The 27,864-nt window shown below is 56.8% G+C and overlaps 1 protein-coding gene across 13 annotated transcripts in view; it reads right to left on the bottom strand.

Annotated features, from left to right (window-relative positions):
- Positions 1-27,864, bottom strand: part of AGPAT3 (1-acylglycerol-3-phosphate O-acyltransferase 3) — a 103,145-nt gene that overhangs the window by 3,941 nt on the left and 71,340 nt on the right. For 11 of the 13 annotated variants that reach the window (XM_021068324.1, XM_021068326.1, XM_021068333.1 and 8 more), the window contains 6 exons: positions 17,678-17,904; positions 9,451-9,620; positions 8,633-8,794; positions 7,648-7,801; positions 7,092-7,194; positions 2,428-2,503 (listed from right to left, as the gene is read on the bottom strand). In XM_021068324.1, the coding sequence (XP_020923983.1) occupies positions 2,428-2,503; positions 7,092-7,194; positions 7,648-7,801; positions 8,633-8,794; positions 9,451-9,620; positions 17,678-17,855 (843 nt within the window). In that variant the 5' untranslated portion in view covers positions 17,856-17,904. Of the gene's footprint in view, positions 1-2,427; positions 2,504-7,091; positions 7,195-7,647; positions 7,802-8,632; positions 8,795-9,450; positions 9,621-17,677; positions 17,905-19,425; positions 19,445-27,864 lie in introns of those variants that run through there. The other 2 variants (XM_021068334.1, NM_001143700.1) reach the window with 2 other exon arrangements.

The following is a 27,864-nucleotide window of genomic DNA, read 5'->3' as shown; positions in this document are numbered from 1 at the left end:
ATGGATACTAGCCGGCCTTGTTCCTGAGGAGCCACAGTGGGAACTCCCTACATCAGGTTGTTTTGGAAAGTCGCCCTTCGGGACAAAGGTGAGGCCCGTGTCCCCTTTCTGCTGGGAGTCATCGAGCTCCCGGCCGGTGAGCTCCGTCCCCAGGTGGGGTTTACACCGCACGACCTGTGCCACGGCACCTCCACGATAACGTACGGCTGTGCTCCCGTGTCTCACGACTTCCTGCGAGCAGCATCACAGCGTTTGCCTACACCGACTGCTCATTCCACACCTACGTTCTAAAGAGTCAGTGAGACTGATAGTATGCAGTTCACGCGCTTTAACCGAACCACAGCAAGGACTCACGTACACAATGGAACCGTTTCCTAAGAACACGTTTTTAGCTCATTTCTCATTTCCTGCTAAACAAATACTGTTGCTTGCAAACGTCCCTCTTTGTTAAGCGTTTCAAACGTAACCCAGATCCAGAGACATAGTCTCCTCTGCCACCCCGGGCACCGAAGGTCTTTCTGCCTCCCATCCACGTGATGCCCACACACTGCAGGCCTTTTTATTTAGGTTTCTTCTTCTTCTGGAGAGAGTTTAGCGTTCTTGGAAATTACACGTTTTATCCAAGTCTTCAAACGGAGGGGCGCAAAGTTGCCAAAGTGCTCTCATAACACATTCACTCCCGGCTCTTTGGTTGTGTCCCCTTTTTATTTTCCATTTAATGCTGTTACTCTTTTTTTCAATGGGTCAGCCTGGCCTAAGTCTTTCTATTTTTTCATATTTTTAAAGAAAAGCTTGGGGTGCATTAGATTCACTCTTTCGTAGCTTTGCTTTCTGCTTAAATAATTTATGCTATTTTTATATTTGTTCTCTCTCTGGGTTCGCTCTGCTTTGTGTATGTGTGTATGATGCAGGCGTGTGTGTGTACCTGTGTGTGCACACCCTCTTATCTGTCCTACTCCAGACTGTGTTTTGAACCCCGTGAAATGAACAAACACCATCAGTTCTGGGAGGTCTGTGCCCGTCTCCGACAGTGCGCTCCACCTCCCCCCACCTTCTCTTCTGACTTTGTCATCACTGCATCCTGAGCCTCCGTTTGTCCTCGGGATCTTTACCTTCCCCCCGTTTTCACTTCTGTGCTTCGTTCTGCGTCACATCCTCAAACCTTCCAGTTTACTGACTCTCTCTTCAGCCGCATCTAACTTGCTATCTAATCTGGTGAGAGTTTACTGTCAGTTACTAGATTTCTCACGCCAATACATTCCCCCCGCTTTTTCTAACTATGCCTCTCTTTTTAAATAGGTCCTGTTCTTTTGTTTTCAATTTCTTCTTTTTTGCTCACCATTTCAGACACACTGATTTTAGTCTCCTCCTGGTAGCTGAAGTTTTGGGAGAGTTTACTTTTCCTGTTTGTGTGTCTGCTATACTTGCCCACGACGGATCTTGGCTATGAATGGGTCCAGCAGAATTTTACTGAGGGAATCTTGGGCAGCTTAGGTTTGGAGTCGTGTTCTTCTAGTTTTACATGTGCTTCTCTCAGGAGCTGTAGCTTCACCTAGAGCCACTTTTTTTTGCTGATATTTTGGCTTTGTTCTTCTTGAACGATGTTGATAGCATAAACTCAAACCACGCAGCTGTTTGAGGACAGTGCTGTGATTACAAATTACCAGGGAGACGTCTGGGACCAAGAGGGGAAAGGCCAGCTTCACAGTCACTTCCTGTGCTGTCAGGTATGTTTTCCGGCTTGACCTCTTTGAGGGTCCCAGCTTCACTAGGGTCTTCAGTTCTAACTTCCAGCCTTGAGGAAGGTCAAACCCTTGTCTTCTGTGTCCACGTAGGCATTAAAATTCAAGGCTTCAGGTTGGGTGCCCAGCAAACTCCATGGGCTTCAGCTCACAGCCTTCCCACCTGGATTTTAGTCCCACCTCCTCTTCTGAGGACTAGAGACTTCCCTTACTTCCTCAGTACTTGTCAGTGCGTTTAGAAGGGTGTGCGTTATATACTAGAGGAATGTTCTGTTTATCCAAGCCTCCGAGTGCTGAAAATGAAAACCCAGCGTCCTGTGTGTTTGCGTCCATAAAATAAACTGGACGAGTTGGGGTGAGTGCACTGGGGGAAGGAGGAGGGACTGGGTGGGGGTCGCTAAGAAGGCTGTCAGGTCATTGTCTTGTGTCTCTTATATGTTAACCCCCCCCCACACGTAACGTGTGGGGTAAACATGTTACACGAAACACATGTGATAAAGTATTATTAGCGATGGTTATACAAGAGTTATGGTAGCCTTTTTACTTTCTTCTAGTGAGTCAATTTCCCAAAAGGGAAGAAGCATCAAAGGAGAAAGAATGGGAGCGTGCTGCCCGCCTGCCCTGTTGGCTGCCCGGACGCCTCCCCGGGAGGCCCTGGTGGGGCGGAGGGGCCGAGCGCCTTTACCTTCTCCTGGTACAGTTTATGAAGCCACTGGGCCGCTTCCTTCTCGTCCAGCGGGATCTCTTCCAGAGGAAACCTCCTGTTTCATGAAGAAGATGGGAAGCAGAGGGAATTACCAGATGACAAGCAGACTGAAAGGGAGAGAAGGAAGTGACTGTGCAGCAGGGTTGCTGTCAGCCCTGCCCTTTTACTACAATCTGACCCTCCGCTTCTACAAACACGGACGCACCTTGGGCGCCCTCCCCCTTGCCCCACTGTGCTCCCTGGGACCTGCGGGGGCCGCCGAGGGGGCGCCCGGAGAGCTTAGCCAAGCAGACCAGGCCCCCAGCTCCACTGAAAGGTGGTGATTTATCAGCCTCAGTGGCAGTTCTCGTCTTTTTTTTTTTTTCTTTTTTGTCATTTTAGGGCTGCACCCGTGGCATATGGAGGTTCCCAGGCTAGGGGTCAATCAGAGCTGTGGCTGCCAGCCTTCGCCACAGCCACAGCAATGCGGGATCTGAGCCGCATCTGCGACCGACACCACAGCTCACGGCAATGCCAGATCCTTAACCCACTGAGAGAGGACAGGGATCGAACCCACAACCTCATGGTTCCTACTCGGATTCGTTTCCGCTGCACCACGACGGGAATTCCAGTTCTGGTCTTTCTTAATGGTTCGTTCTTTGGAGTTCCTGTTGGGGCTCAGTGGTAACGAACCCGACTAGTGTCCACAACAACGTGGGTTCGATCCCTGGCCTTGCTCAGTGAGTTGAGAATGCTGCGTTACTGTGGCTGTGGCGTAGGCTGGCAGTTGTAGCTCCAATTCAACCCCTAGCCTGAGAACCTCCATATGCCGCAGGTGCAGCCCTAAAAAGACACACACACACAAAAGTTCATTCTTTGGAAGTAACCATGGCTGAGGGTGTCTCTCCTAAGGCAAAGAAGATGCCGAGTTTCACAAATGAAATCTACCTACTTCAAATATGAAAAACAACAGAGATTTAGAAACTTCAATCACAGGAGTTCCCGAGGTGGCACAGCGGAAACAAATCCAACTAGGAACCATGAGGTTGCAGGTTCGATCCCTGGCCTCCCTCAGTGGGTTAAGGATCTGGCATTGCCATGAGCTGTGGTGTAAGTTGTAGACGAGACTCTGATCCGGTATTGCTGTGGCTGTGGCGAAGGCTGGCAGCTGTAGCTCTGATTCAACCCCTCGCCTGGGAACCTCCACATGCCACGGGTGCAGCCCTAAAAAGCAGAATAAATAAATAAATAAAATAGAAACTTTAATCACAGTTAGCAGGCAGCTGGCTTCAGTTAAGACACTGATTTATGTATAAACCTCGTCACCAGCGGGGTCACAGGCTCCAGGAGTGGGGGACAAGCTGGGCAAGGCCCTCTCTCCAGGGCAACTGCAGTACCTCAAGATCGCCAGGAGGGGTCGCCAGGCACCCACCAGCCTGAACAATTCACTGGGGGTGAGGGCAGTGCAGGGGCTGCTCCTCCTGGGGCCTGGCTGCCCACCTCTGAGGGCCAGAGGGACAGGACAGACCGGAGAAACTTCCACGGCCAGAGGTAAATCTCCATGTTAAGGAATCTCAACCTTTCTGTCTCTGAAAGCTGGGAACTTCAGTTTTTGTGGGTTAGATGATCAATCTTTTTTTTTTTTTTCCGTCTTTTTAGGGCTGCACCTGCAGCATATGGAGGTTCCCAGGCTCGGAGTCGAATGGGAGCTGCAGCTGCCAGTCTACACCACAGCCACAGCCATGTGGGATCCGAGCCACGTCTGTGACCTACATCATAGCTCACAGCAACGCTGGATCCTTAACCCACTGAACGAGGCCAGGGGTTGAACCCGCGTTCTCATGGATACTAGTTGGGTTCATTACCACGAGGCATGACGGGAACTCAATCTTTACCACATTAGAAGTGGAAACTGAAGCTTTACAAACTCAACACACCATCAGACACACAAGTGATGTGGCCACAGGACAGCAGCCTCTGGGAAACTCCCCTGAACACCCAAAAGTGTCAGGATGACAGGCGACCTCTTAGTAAACAAAATGGCTTCATTTCGTGGACCTGCAGGGGCCGGGGACCTCCAGGAGTCCCCGACACAGCCTGAGAAGTAGCACTTGAAGCCTCTGCCACAGGTGCCACTCTGGGAAGGAAGGGAAGTCAGAGGGGCCGGGCCACAGAGAGCTGACAACCACCTAACGTATCAGCCCCATGGGACCGTCCTCCCCTGATTCCACACACCCCACATAAGGGGTCTGCCGTTTGTCTGTTACATGCAGGCTCACATGGACAAGGGAAGGATTTTAAATGATGAGATGAAAGATAGACACAAACATGAGCATCCATCTCCTGGAGTTGACTCAAGCCTCTGTGAGGGTGCTGGTCCCCTCAAGCTACCGTCCACCCCCCCCCCACACACACACAGTGCCTGGCCACAGCCATCAGGGCCCCAGGGCTTCTTCCCCAGGAGGAGAAAGGAGGCAACACTCCACTGGTCAGGATGGATGACAAGTACGTCCCTGACTTTTACTCAAAACACCTAAACAGGAGGCGGTACCAAACAGGAAGTTGTATTTCCTGCAACACAGGGGGGAATGAGGCGGTTAGGGCACCAGCCCCTCCAGCCGCAGCTGACTGTCCCACGCCAGTCGCCAGCCTGGAGCTGCCACCTGCCGGTTCTGACCTGGGGCTGAGGCTGGCGAAGCCCCTTATGACCCAGGGACAAGAGGAGGGTCTGCCTCTGAGGGCTCCTGGGAAGGCGACCAGCCGGGGCGAAGGCTGGACACAGGCCACCCCTGCTGTCCCCGTCCCTATCCTGAACCACATCACCTGCTCTAGCGGAGCCACGGGCAGGGGCGGGGCCACGCTGGCCATTCACATGCCCTGTTGGCCCAACTCTGTCCCCCCCCGCTCCCCGCCTCCCCCAGGGCTGCTGGGGTTCTAAGGGCAAGGGTCCCGGGCCTCCCCCCACCCCTCTATGGAGCAAGAGACCCTACGCCTGCTTCGAGCTGGTCCTCCGCAAAAACTTCAGAAGGAAAAAGCCCACTCAGCTTACTGTTTATGTCCTCAAATTACTCCTGGAACCTTCCTATGGGGGGGGTGGAACAGGAGAACTGGGAGCTCACGCTCTCAACCCTAGCATGACGAGGGCCGGTCGGAGCCTGCTCGGCTCAGACTGACGCGGATGGACACGGCGTCGGGGGGGCTCGGTGGCGGCCGCGGGGCTGAGAGACTCCCCGGGAACGCCGAGGGAAACGAGAGCCTGGTGCGTTCCACCAGGGGGCCCCCGAGGCGCCACGACACGACCTGCAAGGCCTGCCTGGAATCAGGCCTGACGCTGGAATCCAGGTCACAGCAGCGCCCAAAGAGTCAAGCGGCCCCACACTGCGTTTCACGGTAAAAAGACGCTGCGGGGAGTCTCTCCCCATCTCGAGGCAGAGACTCGGACAGTCAGAGAGGGACCGTGAGATGCGGCCGATCTGGACTCCAGTCCCTGACCTTGATGTCATGTTATGGACAGGGGCCCTGTTCTCCCAGTGCAGCCTCAGGGAGGTTCAGAACAAGCCCCCGCCCGCTCCGCCAGCGGCCTGGACGTCTCCCTCCTGCCTCGTTTCACTGGGATCAGGAGTCGGAGGCCCCCCCCACCCCCCGCCCTCCAGAGAGATCCAGGTTTCTATCCAAGGTGAAAGGTCAGCACCACGGGCCACCAGGTGGGAGCCAGGGACTCAGCTTCCAAGGAGGTGGGAAGAGAGGGGGCAGGGCCCCTCCCGTCGTGGCCCAGCAAAGCCTGGCTCCCAGAGGGGCCGGCGGAGCGTGGCCTGCCTGCGGGGCCCGGGGAGGTCATGGGGAGGTTCTCCTGGCTTCGGGTCCCAGGATGGGGCCTGGGCAGGCCCCTGAGAGCAGGGCCCCCCGGCCGCCCCCTCAGACCGAGCTGGGTGCTGCCTCTGCCGCAGCAAAGCCTTCCAGAAACTCCCTCCTCTCCCTCCCTCCATGCTCTCGGTTGCACACAGCAGACATGCAGCCAATGCTCATGGTACGGATTAACGGCAATAGTTTCTGATAACCTGGTGACTTTTTAAGGGCTTTGTGGGGCCCCATATCAGGCTGAGTTTCGCTTCTGGAATATTCTCCGGCGTCCCTGCGGCTGCCAGCCCAAGAAGCCCCACCTTAACCAGCTGGACTTCCTCAGGGACTGACTCTGAACCAGTGCGGTGGAGGCTGGCTGGGGTGGACCCTCTAGGCTCAGCCCAGGGTCGCCAGGAGCTGGAGGCTGAGCATGTGGCCGGGGTCAGCACATGGCCCTGACCCCAGCTTCTCTCCCCCGGGGTCTGTGGGGGCCCTAGGGGACCACGTGGGCATCCCACCTCCCTGCCTACAAAAGCCCTACTCACTGTCCAAGTTTTAGCCCAGTTGCCTCTTCCAAAAAGTCTCCATTGGGTGGGGTCATGCCTCCCTTGGAGCTGCTGGAACATTCTGCCTGTACCTCGCACCCACTCCTTCACTCTGTGCTGGTCTCACCCCGCCTGGGTCCTGGGGGTGGAACTCTGCACCACGACCACGTGGGGGCAGCCGGGAGGTGGGAGGGGCGTGGGGCGGGTTGCGGTGCGCCCCGCCCACCCCGGGCCCCACCCCTCGAGCCCCGCCCCGCCCCGCGGGAACCTGCCGCTCACCTCACACACATGTCGGCCTCGTACTTCTTCCCGTAGAGGATCCCCAGCAGAGACGGGTTCTTGTTTCCTCGGAAATTCAGCGTGACATCGTAGACAGCTGCGACTGCAGGCAGAGGCGCAGAGGGTGACAGGTGCTGGCTGACATCCGGCCGCGGGACCCCCGCGGCTTTTCACCTGGATGGCTGGGTTTTTGCCAGGTCACCTTTTCTTGGGGAATTGAGCCGATTCCGTCTACTGCACTTACTGTCACCTTTGTGTTTGAGGCTTCTGTCTGCTGAGCCCACCTGTTCTGTTCTGTGGCCCTTTCTTTTGACTCCCTTTGGGTTAAGTGGACATACATTTTTTTTCCTTTCTAGGGTTTTCAGTTAGATACTTTAAAAAGCTATCACGTTAGTTATTTTCCATGAACTGGTATTTTCTCACCTCAAAAATGATACAAGAATCTTACAACATGTGAACCCACGCACTCAGTTCTCTCTCTAATGCTACTGACGTCCTGTACTTTACAACCACCGACTCCGGCTTTGCTCCCCCCACGCCGCGCGGGGGCGCATACCTGTCCCGCGGAGGCACTGGACCGCGGTGGTGAAGCCCTTGGTCCGAGGCAGCAGGTGGTACTTGAGGGGGGGCAGCCCCTTGGAGGCGGCCACCTCCATGCTGACGCGGTGCTTCTTCTCCGTGAAGCGCGTGCCCTCGCAGTACAGGAGGAACTAGGATGCGGGCGGGGACAGAGGTCAGTGCGGGCGCTGGCGGCCGGGGACCGAAGCCCCACAGGCGCTGCGTCCGCGCGCAGGTGCCCCTGGGGCGGCAAAGTCTTGTGGAAGGGATGGCGAGGGGCGTAGTCAGAGATGCTGCTTTACTTTGGCTGCAGGCACACCTCGGCGCAGGTGGCATTTCACCCAGTTTCAAGGAATTAAAAGACGCTTCCCAGAGAGAAGTGACACTAGGTGTCCCTGAGCGGCAGCCTTCAGAGGGCGGAGGGGGTACATTCTCCTCGTTTGCCTTAACACGAGTAACGAACGCCAAATAAATAGTCTGTTCTCAAAGAACTGCGGCCAGAAACCCCAAATGAAGGACCAGGCAAAGACACTGTCACCGCCCATTTCAGACGGAGGCCGGCGCCTCAGAGGGACCCGCCAGAGCCCCGCCCCGCAGCCGCAGGGAGTCTGTTTAAAGCGCAGCGCATCCTTCCGGGAACTGAAGCGGAGCTGACTCAGCAGTAGCGCCCTAGCGCCGGCCCGGACACCCGAGCCTCTGTAAGAGCCGCCCGCCCGGCTGCTAATGCTCTCCAGGGCAGGCCCGGCTCGGCCCGGCGGGCTCTCAGGGCCGGGTACCCTTAGCGCGGCAGGTGGTCCACGGGGGTGAGGTGTGGGGGGGGTCCCAAGCCTGCAGGCTCCGAGGCGCGGGGCCCTGGCCCTGCTGTCACACTGCTTCCCTAGTGCCCAGAGGCTCTTGTGGGCCTTACAGCTAACGACTCAGCCTGCAGCCCTGACGCCGGAGGAAACAGGGCCGGTGCGCCTCCCTCTGGCCGCCTCACTCACCCACATGTACTCCGGGTAGTCGGCCAGGCGCTTCAGTCCTTCGACCACAGTGTCCCGGTCCTCCTCCCACTTCCGTTTGCAGAACACGATCTCCAGGAAGTACCACGTCCAGCCGATGAGCGGCACGTAGAGCAGCTCCCGTTTAGCCAGGACTTTGGAACTCTGGGGGCGGGGCGGGGGGCGCAGAGCCGCTGGTGCATCGGGGACCAAGGTCCCCAAGGGTGGCGGCCCCCCCACCCCAGGCCGCCCCACCCCAGGACTGGCTGTCATGGGGAGAGCCTGACTCTGAGCCTGGTGCCCTCCCGGAGGAGCAGGGCCTGAGTGCAGGCTCTAGGTGAGGGAGCCCAGGGCAGACCTGGCCCCACAGGTGGATGCCAGGTGGCCATGGGGGGCAGGTAGGACAGGATGCGGGCTGCGCTGGGCCCAGTGGGCTGCTCTGGCCGCCAGGCCCTGGGCTCTTGGAGGATGGTGCCAGGGCCACCGCCCACTGGGCTTCCACGGCAGGGGACCCCTCCCTCGGTTTGTCTCATCTGCCCAGGAAGGGAGGATTTATGAGAGGAAATGCATGACACCTGATCTCAGGAGCAAGCCCTGGGGTGGCTGGGGGCACCCTGCAGTCCCAGGGCCCCTGCGGTCAGCCACGACGGACTCTCAGCTCGGAGGGACCGGGGCTAAGCCCCGAGGCAAGGAAAACCAGAGCCGGGAGAGTCCAGACCCCGGGGAGCCGCACTGCAGCTCCCAGGAGCCCCCGCGCCCTCGCCCGCGCCCTCCCGCGCCCCGCGCGCCCCGCCCGCGCCCTCCCGCGCGCTCTGGCTCACCCCCAGCACGCCGAAGCGCTCGCACATGGTCCAGCCGCAGAGGAAGTCGATCTCGAAGTTGTGGTTGAGGATGATGACCACGTGCTCCCTCCCGAAGCGGCCCACCGTGGCCTCGTCGGTGAAGAGCGTGCACTCGGTGCACGACCACCACTCCAGCAGCATGACCAGCTCTGCGGACACACGGCCAGGGCCGTCAGCCGGGGCCCCCCCCGACCCCGACGCTGCCCCCACCCCGCCCCGCGGGCCGGGCGCCACTGGCCGCGGCCGGAGCGGGTTTCCTGCTAGAAATGAGCTTGGATGGTTTCTGTTCAATAGAGGAAGTGCGCTACAACTATAATCACCTTCTCTCGCAAAAGCCAGGGGGAAGTCAAATGAAACGCCGGAGACGTGGAGGAGGAAGCCCGTCTCAGGTGGGCTGCTTTCGAATCAACATAGCTAAAGGACTTAATTTAACACATTTTTTCTTAGAAGTCAGATCTCCGATTTTCTTAAAAATCCAGTAATTCCATAGGCTGGTACCGTGAGCGCGGCATTCACTCGGGAGAACGCACCATCGCCGTCTTATGGTCAAGAGCCAGAATTTATTGAACGCTGCACACCAGCTGCCCGACTATGTGAATTACCTCCATGTCTCATTTAATTCTCAGACAACACTGGGTTAAGGCTAGTATTACCCCCAAAGCACGAAGAAAAAGTAATTTGTCAGGAAGTGGTGGAGTTTGAAGTTAAGGCCGGCACACTCAGTCCAGGGCTCTGTGGAAAGCTCCAGAGGCAGCTTAGAAAGAGAAATAAGCAGATGATAAACCAGGGTCTTTATCAGCCGTAAGGGGTCTGCGAGTTATGCACGTAAGCTTGTTATGCCCACGTTACTCCATACGGCACGGTGAGATGGGCAGCTCCCTCTCTATATCCGATCGATGCTCACACGTGCCGAGGACCGACGGCACAGCACAGCGTCACCCACCACAGGGGGAGGGGGAGGCTGCGAGCACCCACGCAGCCCGGGGGCCCCTGTGGTCAGCAGCCGAGGCTCTGCGGGTGCCACTGCCGGTCAGCATCACGCCCACCACGGCCAGGAGCCCCAGGAAGGGGGACCTCAGACCAGGAAGTGTGGCTTCCAGGCCCAGGATGGCCACAGGCCAGTCTGTCCTTTGTGCGCAGGTCACCACCAGTTTTCAGAGGGGACCAGCCCTTTGGGAAGGAGGCCAGGGGGTGCTGATGAGAGGAGACAGCGGGCGCCTCGAGCACTGAGAGTGTGGGCTCCAAGCCTGACCACCTGGACCTCAGCCCCCCGTCCACGGAGTACACAACGGTGGCCTCCTCTCGGGCTGCGGGAGGACTGAAGGACGGAGGTTAAGCCCAAGACAGAGGGTGGGGCTCCTCTCCCAGGAGCATCCCCACCCGCCCGGGAGGAAGTACGGGGACCGGGGACACACAGCTCCGCCCCACAGGCTGGGGTCACAGCGTCCTCTTCTCCCCAGGCAGGGACCAGCGGAAGCTCTCCTCTCAGACCACACCCGACATGCAGGAGCCGCGGTGCCTGCTCCCTGAGGGGCACTCGGAGGGGCCACAGGGGGTCAGCTCCACGGACACGCTCACCACGAGCTCCGTCGGGGGACCGGACAGAGCCCTGAGGGACGCAGGCTGGGTCCACAGAGGCAGCCCTCCGGGTTGAACTGTTAGCCTGGCCCCTTCCGCCCAACATTCCAGCACACGGATCGAGGCCAAGGAAAGAGAAGAGGACCTGGACAGACGTCCTTCGGGAACGACTTCCAGACGGCCAGCAAGCACACGAGGAGATGCTCGCCATCCTTCGTCATCAGGAAACTGCGAACCAGAGCCTCAGCGAGGGGCCCGCGAACAGACTGACAGGAGCAAGTGCCGCAGAGGACGGAGTGACCGGGAGACCTGAGGCTGCCCGGGGAGGTGTGGGGGCACAGCTGCCAGCGGGGTGTCGGGGTGCAGCTGCAGCCAGGGTGTGGTCGTGCAGCTGCTTTGGAAAACTACGTTCCAAACGGAGAGTAACCAGACGACCCAGCAATCCTACCACTAGGTAGACGGCGCCCAGGAGGAATCCATTTGAACAGGTGTCTGTGCAAAAACTTGAGCACGCATGTTCACAGCAGCGTTACCCCAAAGCCAGAAAGTGGGAACGACCCATGTGTGGGCCAAGCGAGGACTGAATGGGTGAGAGTGCCCGTCGGTACCGGGCGATGCCACTCAGCTGAGCCGGGACGGTGGGCCGGACACGCCCTGTGACGTGGACGGGCCCTGAAGCACTGCGCACTGAGTGGGAACCGTCAGACGAGGGGCCGCACACACGCCTGGACATGCGGGCAAGGCCACCGGGACGGGCGCACAGGGACCATGGGCCGGGGTGGGGCGTACAGCGGGCGCGGCTGCTGACGGGGACGGGGCGTCTCTGTGGGGTGGAAAGCTTCTAAAATTCCATCCGGACATGGCTGCACCGCTGCGGACTGTACTCCCATCTCCAGACTGAACACGTTGGGCGGATTTCTTCTCCACGGAGCTGTGTAAGAACAGGAGGCCCCAGCGCAGGCCGGCCTGTCCCCTGGAAGCACAGGCCGCTGTGGGGGGCTTGCCGGCCCCTCCCGGGGCTGAGACGGAGCCCTGTGCAGCTGGCGACGCCCTGTCCCGGCTCCCTTTCTTGAAGATGGAGGTGGCCTTTGGGCAGGGCCCGGCCACAGCCGTGTGTGTGAGCTGGCCAAGGAAGCCCCTTCAAAGCGTCTGCTCGGCGACGAGGAGGGTTCCTTTCGTTATCAGAGAAAGGCTGGTTACCTCGGGCCCGAGCTCTCAAGGGTTTTGCTTGTACAGAGCGGCCGTGTGAGTGTGGGCGCAGGGCCCTCCGCAGCGCTCCAGAGCGCGTCACCCCACAACCGAAACTCCACAGCCCCGACGGCAGCTGGCCTTTCTCCTCCAGCCCCGGGTGTGGTGACTGTCCATTCCTCGCTCGACAGGAATCACGCGGGGTTTGTCTCTCTGCAACTGGCTGTCTCTCTCAGAGGCATGTCCCCGGGCTCACCCGCCTGGTCACGGGTGGCGGGACTGCCTTCTCTTTAAAGAACGAATCACATTCCACTGCACGCGCAGACGGCGTTTTGCTCACTCATTCGTCCATCGTGGACACCTGCGTGTTTCCACCTCCCACCTGTCCTGAGTGATGTGCTGAGGACCCCGAGGGGCAGCCGTCTCTTCGGGGGAAGTTCTGTGATGCTTCCTTACCGTTAGCCTGAGAGGATGCGACACCGCCTCCACCTGCGACTTAGACGCCACCTGCAGGGAGGGCGGCGGCCCGCGGCACCTTGCTAGTCCAGCAGCCCCACAGGGCCATCGGCGGCACGGCAGGGTGCGGGGGGTGGGGGGTGAGCCCACCAGAGGTGCTCAGACGCACCCGCGCATGTCCGGATCTCAGAGGACCCGGCCCCCTGGCCGTCCCGTCCCTGTGTTTGATGGAGGAAGCCCGGGATGCAGGGAGGAGGGTGGGAGTCTCAGACCCCGCAAGACTCGGAATTCTCTAAAAAAGATGCTTTCCAAAGCCATTTCTTCCCTGAGGCCTGACAGTACATGCCTCACTCAGCTGGCACTGCCACCCGGGTCTAAAGGCCTCGTCTCCTCCACCACCTCCCAGAATAGCCTTCCAGTCCGTCACCGCGGTGCTGGCTCAGAGCGACCACCCCCGGGGCACCCTGTGCGCTGACCACTCACAAGGGTCAAGGACCCCGGAGCTGGGAGCCCGGCGGGTGAGGACCCCTGCGCTGGGCCACGTGCTCGTCCCCAGGTGCGCAGCAGAGCGGGCACGTGACGTCCGTCTCGACAGGGCGGGCTTCTTTGGGTGGAAGCTCTGGCCAGCAGCCCGGATGCAGAGAAGGAGGTGCACTTGGGGTGCAGGCGGGGCCCCCGCTCGAGGGAAGCGCTATCTGTGACCAGGCAGCGGCGCTCAAGGACCCGCGATGATGCTGCCCCAGCGGATGAGGCTGTCACCCTGGCGGCACCCCTGACTTGGCCCTTCTGGTCCAGCAGGAGAGGTCTGGCCCGAGTAGGGGCTGTGAGGAGGAGTGAACTGAAGACAGACAGACGGACACGGGCAGCTCTCCCAGCCGTGGAGAGCTCCAGCGGAGGCGGCCTGCGGCGGGGCGGCTGCCTGCAGGACGGGCGGCCCATCTCTCGGTCTGTGAATCCGCTCAGGGCCAGTTTGGGGCGAGATCTGAATCAGGGGCTTTGCTGGTTCCTCCTGGGCCCAGTACTGACCTGGGTGTGACTTCCTTTGTTCCAACACATGCGGGCCCCACCCCATGAACAAGCCACTCTCGGCGCAGCTCGCCCAATGACTTCTTAAAATCCCAATGTGCCTGCTAACAGTCATTGCGCATCTGACACCGCTGGACACACAGTCCACGCGTTCATTTAACCCTGATGGCCCAGCTCCCTGCTGACCTCGGCCAAGCCTCTAACCTCCTCATCTGTAAGGCAGCGGCACCTTGCCAGCAGGGAGCCAGGGCCCAGCCCGCTGTCTGGCTCCACGGCTGTGCACGAAGATGCCCGGGCCCAAGATGCCAGAGTCACCCTAGAGGTGAGCTCCCGGGCAGCAGATGTTGCCTGGCATCACAGAAGGAGAATCGGTGTGTTCGCAGCGTTGAAAACGAGGTGGCGGCTCGGGGTTACGTGAACGACCGTGTGACCCTCGCTCTCGCCACGTGCCCTCGGAAACGGGGAGGGCTTCGACCAGCGCGAACCCGAGAAGGACTCCTGCTCACACATTTAAGAAAGAGACAGGTGGCAAACCCCCCCCCCCCCGCAAGGTCACCAGGTCCCGCGGCGACTCCAACAGCACGCGGGCTCAGCGGGTGTCTCTGTTCCTCCAAATACTGGGGGATTTTACCGACGTCTTACCTTCCACCTCAAGTTTTCCTACATTTATGCTTTTTTCTACTTTCTGGCCTTAAAAAATGAATCTGCCTTGGCTTGTAACCTATCTTTTTCGAACAGTGTGAGAAGTTAGGTTTGACTTCTCCGTTTTCTGCCGCAGACATAGTTAACGAAGGCTTAGGTAAGCTCTCCCCGCGCCTCCTGACAGATAAAAGGACCCGGACCCAGGCCGGGCCCGCTCCTGGCAGACGGGCTGCGGGCGCGGGTCCCCCCTCTGCTCGCGGCCTCACAGGCTGGGCCTCACTTTTACTTTGCACGACTCTTCAGATTTCCTCGCTCACCAGCGCCTCCGGCTGCAGCTCATTCCGGTGACGCAGGCCCGACTCTCAGGATGGCTCTCGTTCCCACGGAGAATACCCTCCCCAAGATTTCGGGAGAGACTCGGCAGGCAGGGAGCTCTCTTGCTTCCGGTTTCCCGCAGACCACTGGGCTCTCAGCGCCTTCCTGGCAGGTGGCTTTGCCGGGCGGGTCCGCTGCCTCTGGCTCCGACCACCCTGAGCAGAGTCCGCGGGAGGCTGTCCGTCCCTGGAGGGGTCCAGCTCTCCTTTCTGGGCGTTTCCCCCTCGGACGGCCTGGGCTTTCTCTGGGAGGGGTTCGCGTGTAGGGTTCTGCTCAGGTCCCCTGCTTGGACTCCGTCTGCCTCCCAGGCCACAGAATCACATGCCTCACCCGTTCCGGGACACCCTCCACCCTCCTCTCCGCCTTATTCTGTCCTCTGGGCCGGGAGGCCCGGACTCGCTTCAGAGACGGCAGTCTCTCCTCTCATCGTCAATTCCCGTTTTATATTTTCCACGCTGCCACTGAACAGCCGTTGGGAGAATTTCTTCGTATTTACGGCCAGTCCTTCCATTAGCTGCGTCCAATCTGAGGTACAATTCACTCACCAACTTTTTACTTTAAAAAGGCTATGGAGTTTCCATCGTAGCTCAGTGGTTAATGAATCCAACCAGGATCCATGAGTTCGTGGGTTCGATCCCTGGCCTCGCTCAGTGGGTTAAGGATCCGGCATTGCCGTGATCTGTGGTGTAGGCTGCAGACATGGCTTGGATCCTGCGTGGCTGTGGCTGGGGTGTAGGCCGGTGGCTAATGCTCCCATTTGACCCCTAGCCTGGGAACCTCCATATGCTGCAGGTGCGGCCCTAAAAAAAAAGACAAAAATAATAAAAAATTAAAAAAAATAAAAAGGTTATAATGACAAATTTTTTGGCAATTCTTTTTCTTCCAGGACGCTTTTTTTTGGGCCACACCCTTGGTCTGGAAGTTCCCAGGTCACCTATCAAATCGACCTGCAGCTGCAGCAACACCAGGTCCTTAACCGGCCGAGCCGCAGTGGAAACGCCAACCAGTTTATCCACAGAAGGTCTACCTGGTTCTTTTTCAAGCGCAGGGCCTCTGGGTAGTCTTCCTCTAAGTCCACTGCACATTTGCCGTTGTCCGACTGTGGGCTCACGTGTGACCGTGTGAATCTGCGTCTCGAGGCCTCAGCTGGACACCGTCCCCGCCCCCCAGGGCATACTTCTGCCTCTGCTGACCCCGCGGGCACTGCCAACCTGCTTGCTTCAGCCGGGCTTCGGGATCCAGGGTAGACCCAGCCCCTCCCCTGCAGCTGCCCACGGCGGGGGCTCCCGGGAAGCAGGGTGGGCACCTGCCCCGCGGCCCCTGCGGCGAAGGGGTGGGAGCGAGGCTGAGAGATCCCTCTGTTGCTGTGAACCCAGCCACGCGCTAAAAAGCTGGCTTCCTCCGGAACTCGGCTGTTCTGCAGAGCTAACTTCAGAGCCCTGCAGGAAGCGGAGTCTCTAGTATTGGCCACTTAGCATGCAGGTGGGTCGGCCCCCGTCTTGGCCGGCGACACGCGTGAATAACTCAGCCATAAGTTTTACGGGCTGGGATCACTAACCCTCCCTTCCCTCACGCACACACAGGCCGCTTCCATGGAGGGAAAAAGCCGCCTGGGAACGGAAGCTACTGCACACTTATGGCTGGAACCAGGGGGTGGGCTGCTGCCCCCTGGGGGACCCTGGGACACCCTCGGCCACATCAGCTCCTGAACTGGGAGGATGCGCCGGGCCCCAGACTCACCACTTCCCGCAGCACGTAAAGTGTGTATTATTTTCTCCTTGTTGTAAAAGAACTGTGTCCTTACACTAAGACATGTGACGGGCACACCGTGCGAAATAAGCAGCAGGAGCCCCGCCTTCCTCTGCTCCCGGGAGAGTCACATCTCCCGCTCATGCTTCAGCACCTGCCTACCCGGGGCCGGCGCAGCGCACGCAGCACACCCCGTCTCTAGCAGACGGACGGGCGGCGGCAGCGCCGCGCGGTGGTTCACGGCTTCCTCTCTCGCTTACACATGTGTCCTGGGGATGCCACCGGCCAGTCCTCCCGCTGTGAGCGGCTGCGCAGACGCCACGCAGCGACGCCCCGGGTCAGAGGCCCGGAACGACCACGGGGGCTGCGGCCCGATGTGTGCTCGTGTAGAAACGAGACAACGAGGATATCGACGTGCGCACCCTTTTGCAGCTCGCTTCTGCCAGGCTGCGCTCTGACGCTGTGGAACAACCGGGTCGACAGACAGCGCCGCGTAAACTGTCCATCGCTACCAGCAAACCAGCGTCCGAAGGTGAGACTCGGACCCCACGGTGTGAGCGCCCGTCGGGGGGGGGTGGTCAGCGAGCTCCCACGTCCGTCCCTCCGTCCCTCCGACGGACGAAGGTTGGTGCCACACACACACACACACACGCACACACATCGGACGTGCACAGAGGTAACATCCACACACGTCTAAACACACCCATTTCATCAAGAGACGGGCGACCGTCTTTTTCTGTCAGAGACGGGACTGAAATAATTAGGTGTGAAATGACAGGCTACCCTGGGGTGGCTTCGCTGGGCTCTGGTGCTGGGGTGACCCGGGGTCTAGGTGACACAAGACCGGCCGCGTGCTGGCATCTGCTCCGCCTTGATAGTGACGAACTGAGACTATTATCGTTTGTTCTCAGGTCTCCGGGGCCCCGTGAAACCAATGACACCGCCGCCCTCTGGGTCTGGACGGCCAAGTGTTGGGACGTCCCGTGGTCCCACCGAAGGCAGCGCTCGGCCCGAGGTCTCCCTGCCCAGCTGCTGGTTCCGGAGTAAAGCTCCGGGCCCCTCCCTGGGTCGTCGTCGTCCACGTCCCCCCCCCCAGGTGCCCTGCCTGTCGGGAGCGGCGGACGGGGCCCGGGTCATCCCGCAAAGGTGCCTCCACCCTCGGCCAGCCCCTCCCCGCGCGCGCGGTACTCACGGCTCCAGAGCGAGTAGGCGAGGCGGCAGTTGAGCCGGCGGTACAGCTGCTTGTTCAGGGGCCAGAGGACCAGCGTGCACAGCTGGATGGCGTTGATGACGAGCCCGCTCACCACGAAGACGAAGCCGATGAGCAGGTGCACGACGAACTGGGTCTTCAGGAAGGCGAGCAGGCCCATGGCCACAGCTCAGTAGCGAGTGCAGCGCCCTTCACTGAGAACGGCCGTCCTGCGGAGACGGGGCGGTGGTCAGGGCGCGCCCCGGACGCCCCCTCCCGGGGGGGGCACAGCCCTCAGGCCAGAGCCCAGCGCCGCAGCCCCCCAGGTCCTCAGACCGCCCCTCCCGCAAGTACCATCCGGGCACACGCGAGGTTCACACAGGCATCGCACACTCGCATGCACCACGGCCACACAACCACACACACGCACGCACACACACACCCTTGCGTACAAGAAGAGAGGAGAAGGAAGGCACTCGGATACTAACAACAATGTCTCGAACTAAAGGCGTCATGGGTGATTTTTCCTTCTTTAGCGTCTTTTTTAAGAGCAAAACTGCAAATGAAAATCTCTACAAAACTATTATTCCAAGGCGTGCCTTTTGGCTCCGAGCTGTGGTGCACTTTTTTCGCTGAAAGGCTTTTGTTTTGGTCTCTAACGCAGAAGCGGTGACCCCAGGGACTCAGCCAGCTTCTCCTGGTTTCTTGGTTTCAAAGGTGGAGCCAGAAGCTCCCATTTCGTGGTTGTACTGGTTCTGTGCGTGGCCCTGTAATCCCGTGAGGACAGAAACCAGCAGGCAGCCTGTGGGTGGGCCCGGGCACCTTCAGTGCTGGTGGCCGCACGCCATGAGCCCTGGGGGCCCAGCGACTGTGCCAGACGCAGGCTGCGTGCCGCCCCAGGCTGAGCCTACGGAGAGTGCCCTGAGCCGCCTGGTGGTCCCCCAGGGGCTGCCACGTTGGGGGGATGCCCCAGAGGCCTGGTGCCAGGCGTGGGAGCCACCAGGGGAGCCGTCCCCCAGGCCTGGGCAGGCCTTCAGCCACCACAGTCCCTGAGTGACCCTGGCTCCCGCCATCGGGTCCCGAGAGGCTGTGAGGGGACGCATGGAGGTGCCATCTTTTGTCTGCAGGTTGGGGTTGCTGGACATTAAACACAGAAGACAAGCGAGGCAGCTGACTCACTGCCACTCTGACCCCAGAGCACAGAAAACACAACAGGGCTCACGAGGGCACCGCAGAGGGAGAGACACCGTCCTGGAGCCACGGTCTCCTGAACCCACTCACACACCTGACGCTGTCACTGCCCTTATCTGACGGGCAAGCAGAGACGCCCCGAGGTCAAGTGACTCAGCCAGGCACCGATCAGGAGGCCGGATTCACAACCAGCAGGAGCCCTGAGCCCGCACTCCCGCGGGCCTCCGTGGGCGGGGACGCCTTAGGCAGACTCTGACCCATCGGCCAGGCCGGCCGAGGCCGCTTCCTTCTGGAACTAGAGATAAGGGCTTTGACCAGACCTCCTGCAGCCGCCTGGCATCTGCCCCCGGCCTGCCACCCTGCAGGCTCTCTGCAACCCCAACCTCACCCCCCGGGTCAGGCACAGGGCTTCACACGTGGGCCGTGATAACCAGGTCCCCCAGAACCAACCAGCCTGTCCCCTGCGATGCTGTTAGAAGCAGACCCCCAGAACCGCGCCGGTGCTGCTGACTCCATCACCAGGCCGGAGGTGCAAGAGTCTGGTGGAGAATCCAGCTCACCGAGGATGAGTCACGCCGTGTGGCGGCACCTGTGAGGCAGACCTCGGCCTGATCCAGACAAGGCCGTCCATCACCCGGCAGGCTCTGGTCCGCAGCCCCCGCCCCGGGGAGGCACCTCTTGACTTTCTGATGGTGGGCAACCTTCCTTCTCTAGAGGCCCGTGACGACGATCGCGTGGGATCTGCCCCGTGGGGCCAGCACAGCGTTGTGCCTCTGCCCAGCTGCAGCGGGCACAGCAGGGCAGCCTTGGCAGGGCCTGTGGACACGGCCGCCACTCAGGGATCTGTTTACCAGTAACAGAGTCCACCCACAGAAGCCCCGGGGAGCCACCCCCCACCCCGCGGGCACCCACCCACAAGTGCGTTCCTTTCTGGAATCCGGGCATCGGGTCCAGGAGGGGTAAGTGTGACGAGGGCTCATGGAGGTGGCATGGGTTGGCCTGGGTCCTGGAGCTCAGCTCTGACCGCGAGCCTTCTGCGGGACCCACAGCCACTCCCTGCCCAGCTGGCCCAGGAGCAAGTTTGGGTGGAGCCGTCAGGGATTCTCCACACATGGCTTCGGCCCCAGTGGCGCGGTTGCTGGGGCGATGCTCCTGGGCTGCCCCGGACCTGATCCAGGTGGTGGCAGGCAAGCGGAGGAGCAAGAGGGGCCACCTGGGCCAGTCCTGCCGCTGTCACCGCCCCCACCCCTGCCCTGGGGGGGTGAGCCTGGCCGGGGCTCCTGGCTGCTGCTGCGGCCCTTCCTGGGTTGTCAGGCCACCCGATGCCCTGACGTGGGTCTGGCTTCTGGCTCCCTGTGGGCCAGACCCCGCCCTGAGAAACCACAGCAGCTGCAGTCGGGCCTCTCCCGCCCGCCCATCCCCCAGGAGCCCCGGCGCCCACCCTCTGCTGGAACCTGGCTGCCTCTTGGCCGGCCAGCTCTGGCCCTGTCCGGCCTGACCACCTTGGTACAGGGGTGGACTGGGAGGCCCTTCGACAGTGGCGGGCTGACCAGAGCCCCCTGCAGAAGGGTGGCTGTCAGAAGACGCCCACCCCGCACGGGGCCATGCCCTCCCCAGCCCAGCCCGCTGAGGCCTGGAGACTGGCCGGCAGGAAAGCATCGACTCAGCGGCCAAGAGCCCTGGCTTGTGTACACGCCTGATCCGCCCCATTAAAAAAAAAAAAAATCTATGTATCTCCAGACAATTTTAAGTTGATGTCTACATTTTTAAACCAGTTTAAATGTGCAAGGGGTGTGCGCTCCGGCACACTGTGAAATGTTATTTTTAAAATGCACAGACCTTCCTGCACTTACAATGAGATCACGTCCAAAGACACCCAGCGCGAGCTGAAAACATCCTTAAGTCGAGATGTGTTTAGTACACCAAGCATCCTCGCGGGGCCTCGCTGGCCTGAAACGCGCTCAGAGCACGCACACTGGCCTACAGCCGGGCAAAACCCGCCGGCACAAAGCCGGGTTTAGAGGAACGTGCTCAACAGCTCCCGCAACCTGTTAAACACTGTACCGAAGGCGAAAAACAGGACGCTGCCCAGGTCCAGCACGGGCGCAAGCGCATCCGTCCTTCACCCGGGACCACAGGGCTGGCTGGTGGCAGCGGCGGCACCACGAGAGGGGATGGGTCGGACCGCGCATCGCGGCCGCAAGAAGGTGGGAATTCACAGCTAGAAGCACGGTTCTGCCCGAATGTGGATCCCAAGGTCAGAAGCGCCTAACGGGAAGGATCCCAAGTCAGGGCTTTATCCTTTCAAACGCAGACGAGGGGTCTGAACACCTCCGGGACTGGAGCGCCAGCATCACCGCCCACTTGCAAAACACCGGGAAGCAAGTTTTCTTTGAAAATGAGGAAATTTACTTCATTCCACTTTCCCCTTGAATTTGTATTTCCGCTGTTCTTCCGCTACATGATCTTATTATAACACAGTTTATTGATTGAAAGTCTTCCGTCAATCACTTTACCTCACAGGATGACATAACCATGTCGGAATATAACATTTAACTTTGACACTGCTTGGGCTCAGGCTTCAGGTTTAAACATTTCTTCTGGAATACTTTCTTTTTTTTCTTTTTAAGGCCACACCCGCGGCATATGGAGGTTCCCAGGCTAGGGGCCGCCGGCCTACCCCACAGCCACAGCCACGCCAGATCCGAGCCGCATCTGCAACCTACACCATAGCTCACGGCAGTGCCGAATCCTTGACCCACTGAGCGAGGCCAGGGATCGAACCCGCATCCTCATGGATGCTTGTCAGATTCATTACTGCGGAGCCATGATGGGAACTCCTATATGTGGACGCTAATAAAAAGTGACGCAAAAGAACATTTATAAAACAGACACAAACCAATCCTAGGGTGGCCACAGGTGAAACCGCGGTGGGGAGGGAAGAGCTGGGAGGGTGGGAACAGCACAGACACACACACCGTGTAAAACAGCAGATGGACGGGAATCTACTGCGCAGCACAGGGAAACAGCACGATAGTTTGTAAGAAACAGCCTATGTGGGAAAAAAGAATGGGTGACTGATTCACTTTGCTGTACACCTGAAACCAATGCAACATCCGAAGTCAACTGTACTCCAATAAAATTTTAAAAAAGAAAAAGCAGAAAAAAGCAACAAAACAACAATAATTTGGGGTACACTGAATTTAAGGTGACTTCTGACATCCGTGCAGAAATGACCCATAATTAATTGGAAATACAGATTGTAAATTACACAATTGAGACTACACCTAAAAAAAAAACCCTGCAGCAATGCAGACACAGCTCTCCCGCTGACGTTGGTGTGAGCTTTCAGAGAACACGTGGTGTGTCCTAGAATAAACGTTTCTAACATGGGAACTGTGAGGCGTCACAGGCATCCGAGCCCCACCCCCACCCCACCCATCCCCACCCCGCCCCCCAGACGGGCCGCCATTATTCCGCACAGTTTTATTTGTAAATAAAAGACACTGGTGCCTTGTCATTAATACTCGGAGGCTGTTGCTGAGCTGGAAGGAAAGCTGACTTCCGCAGTCTCTTCCCTGGGTGATGGTTCAGACTGTCAGAAGCCTGGCATCTGCACAGCCTCGTCCTCAGGATTTTGCGGCCCCCACCAAGCCACCCGGACCCCATCTCCTCCAGGCGGGGGATGAACCGCCCCTCGGGGACAAAAGGCAGAGTCGGTTGAGGGGAGTGAGCCAGGCGCAGGCAGTTCCAGGCAGGAGAGCCTCATGGAGCAGGAACACAGCACCGGGCTCTAGGCACGGAGCTCCAGCGGGGCGGGGAGGGCTGGGGGCCGAACCAGACCCTGCCCCCAGCTCCAGCACCGCCCTCCCACCCCACCCCCCGCCCCAGAACTGGGCCTTCTGACACTGTCCCTCCAGGAGCTTTGGCTGAAGGGACATTTGGGCTCTGGGAGCCCCTGGACCAGCGGACCGCCTTCCCGCAAGGCCTGGCCCTGCTGCTGGGCTCTGCCCCGCCACTCTCAGCCCTGACCTCGGCGTCTCTGGTTACAGCGAACCGTGTCCCCTGAAAGGATTTGCTGGGGTCCTGACCCCCAGCACCTCAGTGGGGGAAACTGAGTTAAATGGGCCATTGGGCCACTCCCCAGTCCGACCTGAATGGCATCCTTACAAGAAGAGATCAGGACACAGACACCCGCAGAGGGACGACCACGGGAGGACGTGGGAGGAGGCGCCTCTGCACGCAGATTCTGCCTTCACAGCCTCGACACGCTGCCCTCGGCCCTCCTGCCCAGAGGACTGAGAATCGGCATCTGCTATTTATGACCCCAGCCTGTGGCGTCTGTCGGGGCCCTGAGCAGAGGAATACACTTCTTAGAAACATCCAGGCCTCGTTCCCGGACCCTGTGGCTCTGGACGTGCACAGGCCCCCTTGCTCATCCTGCTGCTCAGAAGGTGCTGGGCCTGGTGGGGGTCTTGGGCAGCCTCACCCTGCGACAGGGCAGACCCCTCAGTGCCCTGCACCTGCCTCATGCCTGCCACCATCTGCCCGCAGGAGCAGCACTGGCCTTAAGAACCAGCCAGCTGAGGGTTAAGAGATCAAACTTATGGAGGCGGGATCAGGACGGCGGAACAGAAGGCCTGGAGCTCAGCGTCTCTCACAAAAGCAACAAAATCACAACGAAATGCTGAACAGCCTTCAACCAAATGGACCGGAAACTTTAAAAAAGATATCCTACTCCAGAAGACAGGAGGCCACATCAAGAGGTAGGAGGGGCGATTAGGTGAAATGAGCAACCCCACGCCCACTGGGTGGGCAGCGCACAGACTGGGAAGTAACTGTGTCACAGAGACTCACCTACAGAGGTGAGAGTTCTGAGCCCCACGTCAAGTCCCCACGCCTGGAGATCTGGCACTGGGAGGAAGAGCCCCTGGAGCATCTGGCATTGAAGGCCAGTGGGGCTTGTGCACAGGAGCTCCATGGGACTGGGGGAAAAGGAGACCCCATTCTTGAAAGGTGCACACAGGCCTTCATGTACACTGGGTCCCAGGGCAAAGCAGAGGCTCCTTAGGAATCTGGGTCAGACCTGACTGGAGTTCTCGGAGGATCTTTCTGGGAAAACAGGGGTGACTGTGGCTCATTGTGGAGGAAGGACATTGGAGGCAAAGTTGGGAATATTCATCAGCGAGTGCTCCTCTGGAGGTGGTGTTTTGGGAAGATCTGCCCCACCCATCAGCACTGAGAAGCCCAAGGCCAAACAATGATCCAGGTGGGATCACAGCCCCACCCATCAGTAAACAGGCTGCCTAAAGACCCCCCCCCCCCCCCCCGCCCCCGGCACACAGCCTCCTCTAATCTCACCCAGAGCCAGAGCCCCACCCACAAGAGGGATAGGAATCAGCTCTACCTGCCAGTGGGCAGGTACCTGTCCCTCCCATCAGGAAGCCCACAGCAAGCCCCCCATACCAACTTCAGCCACAAGGGATGCAGACACCAGAAGTAAGAGAGGGTATAACTCTATTGTCTACAGAAAGGACACCACACCAAAAACCTATAAAAATGAAAAGGCAGAGAACTAAAACTCAGATAAGGGAGCAAGAAAAAACCCCAGAAAAACAGCTAAGTGATCTGGAGATTCTCAGCCTCCGAGAAAAAGACTTTAGACTGATGATGCTGAAGATGATGCAAGACATTGGAAATAAACTGGAGGCAAAGATGGATAACTTACAGCAAACATTGAGCAAAGAAATACAAGATTTAAAACTTAAGCAAACAGAGATGCAAAATACTGTAACTGAAATAAAAAATTCATTAGAAGCAACCAACAGTGGAATACAGGAGGCAGAAGAACAAATAAGCGAGGTGGAGGACAGACTAGTGGAAATCATGGATGCAGAACAGAATATAGAAAAAGATTGAAGAGAAATGAAGAGAGTCTCAGAGAACTCCGGGACAACTTAAAAGCATCAACATCTGTATGATAGGGATGCCAGAAGAGAGAGAGACGGGGACAGAAAAAATATTCCAAGAGATAATAGCCGAAAACTTCCCTCACATGGGAAAGGAACCACTCACTCAAATCCAGGAAGCACAATGAGTACTATATAAAATAAACCCAAGGAAGAATATACCGAGACACATATTAATCAAACTGACCAAAATTAAAGACAAAGAGAAAATACTGAAAGCAGCTAGGGAAAAGAAAGAAGCAACATACCAGGGCACCCCGATAAGGTTATCGGCAGATTTTTCATCAGGAATTCTGCAGGCCAGAAGGGAGTGGCATGATATTAACGTGATGAAAGGAAAAAAACCTTCAACCAAGATTACTTTACCCAGCAAGGCTCTCATTCAGATTTGAAGGAGAATCAAAAGCCTCACAGATAAGCAAAAGCTAAGAGAATTCAGCAACATTAACCAGCTTTAGGAACTTCTCTAGGCAGAAAAGGTCACAACTCAAAACAAAAAATAGCACAAATGACAAGGCTCACCAGTAAAGGCACATATACAGTAAAGATACAAAATCATCCACGCACAAATATGCCACGAAAATCAGAAATCATGAGAAGAGGAGGGTACAAATGCAGGACACTGGAGATGCACTTGCAATTAAGAGACCAATGACTTAAAACAATCTCTCTATATATAGGCTCCTATATCAAAACTTCAGGACAACTGTAAACCAAAAATCTACAATCAATACACACACAAATAAGAAAAATCAACTCAAATACAACACTAAAGATAGTCATCAAACCACAAGAGGAGAGAACAAAAGAAAGGAAGAAAAAAGAACAACAAAGCAAGTCCGAAACAGTTAATAAAATGGCAATGAGAGCACACATGTCAATAATTACCTTAAATGTGAATGGACTAACCGCCCCATCCAAAAGACAGAGACTGGCTGCATGGATACGGAGCAAGGCCCACATACATGCTGTCTCCAAGAGACCCACTTCGCTTCTGGGGACACATCCACATGGAACGTGAGAGGATGGAGGAAAATATTCCATGCAAACGGGAATCAAAAGAAAACTACAGTAGCAATACTCCTATCAGACACAATAGACCTTAAAATAAAGATTGTAAGAGACAACGAAGGACATTACATGATGATCAAAAGATCAATCCAAGAAGAAGATAGAACAACTGTAAATATCTATGCACCCAACATAGGATCACCTCAATATATAAGGCAACTGCTAACAACCTTAAAAGGAGAAACTGGGAGTTCCCGTCGTGGCTCAGGGGTTAACGAATCCGACTAGGAACCATGAGGTTGTGCATTCGATCCCTGGCCTTGCTCAGTGGGTTAAGGATCCGGCATTGCTGTGAGCTGTGCTGTAGGTTGCAATTAAGAGACCAATGACTTAAAACAATCTCTCTATATATAGGCTCCTATATCAAAACTTCAGGACAACTGTAGCTTGGATCCCGCATTGCTGTGGCTGTGGTGTAGGCCAGTGGCTACAGCTCCGATTTGACCCCTAGCCTGGAAACCTCCATATGCTGCAGGAGCGGCCCAAGGAAATGGCAAAAGGACAAAAAGACAAAAAAAAAAAAAAAAGAAGAAACTGACGATAACACAATAATAGTGGGAGAACTTAACACCCTGCTCACAGCAATGGACAGATCATCCAGACAGAAAATCAATAAGGAAACACAGGCCCTGAATGAAGCATTAGACCAGATGGACTTAACAGATATTTATAGGACATTCCATCCAAAAGCAGCAGAATACACATTCTTTTCAAGTGCACAGGGAACATCCTCTAAGATTGATCACATCCTGGACTACAAATCCAACCTCGTTAACTTTAAGAAAACTGAAATCATATCAAGCATCTTTTCCAACCACAACGCTACATGACCGGAAATCAACAGCAAGAAAAAAACTGCAAAAAACACAAACACGTGGAGACTAAACAACAAGCTATTAAAAAACTGCAAAAAATACAAACACGTGGAGACGAAACAACAAGCTATTAAATAACCAATGAAGAAATCAAAGAGGAAATTTAAAAAAATACCTAGAAGCAAATGACAACACAGATACAATTCTCCAAAACTTAGAGGATGTAGCAAAATCCATTCTAAGAGGAAAGTTTATAGCAATACAAGCCCACCTCAGGAAACAAGAAAAAGCTCAAATAAACAAGCTAACTTTACATCTAAAGCAACTGGAGAGAGAACAGACAAGACCCAAAGTTAGCAGAAGGAAGGAAATAAAGATCAGTGCAGAAATAAATGAAATAGAAACAAAGAAAACCATAGAAAAGATCAATGAAATGAAAAGCTGGTTCTTTGAAAAGATCCACAAAATTGAGAAACCTCGAGCCAGACTTATCAAGAAAAAAAAGAGAGAGGACTCAAATCAATAAAATTAGAAATGAAAAAGAAGTTACAATGGACATCACAGAAATACAAAGACCATAAGAGACTATTACAAGCAACTATATGCCAATGAAACAGAAAATCTAGAGGAAATGGACAAATTCTTAGAAAAGTGCAATCTTCCAAGACTAAACCAAGACAAAATAGAAAAGGTGAATGGACCCATCACAAGAACTGAAATTGAAACTGTGATTAAAAAACTTCCAACAAACAACAGTCCAGGACCAGATGGCTTCACAGGCGAATCCTATCTAACGTTTAGAGAAGAGATAACACTTATCCTTCTGAAACTATTCCAAAATATTGCAGAGGAAGGGGCACTCCCAAACTCATTCTATGATGCCACCATCACCAAAACCAGACAAAGATACCACAAAAAAAGAAAATTACAGGCCAATTTCACTGATGAACATCGATGCAAAAACCCTCAACAAAATACTAGCAAACCGCATCCAACAATACATTAAAAGGATTGTACATCATGATCAAGTGGGATTTATCCCAGGGATACAAGGGTTTTTCAATATCCGCAAATCAATCAGTGTGCTACACCACATTAACAAAGAATAAAAACTACATGATCCTCTCAATAGATGCAGAAAAAG

Source organism: Sus scrofa, chromosome 13 (genome assembly GCF_000003025.6).
Source record: "Sus scrofa isolate TJ Tabasco breed Duroc chromosome 13, Sscrofa11.1, whole genome shotgun sequence".
Taxonomy (NCBI): domain Eukaryota; kingdom Metazoa; phylum Chordata; class Mammalia; order Artiodactyla; family Suidae; genus Sus; species Sus scrofa.
Note: the sequence above shows the minus strand (reverse complement) of the source record. Positions and strands in the feature narration are given on the sequence as shown.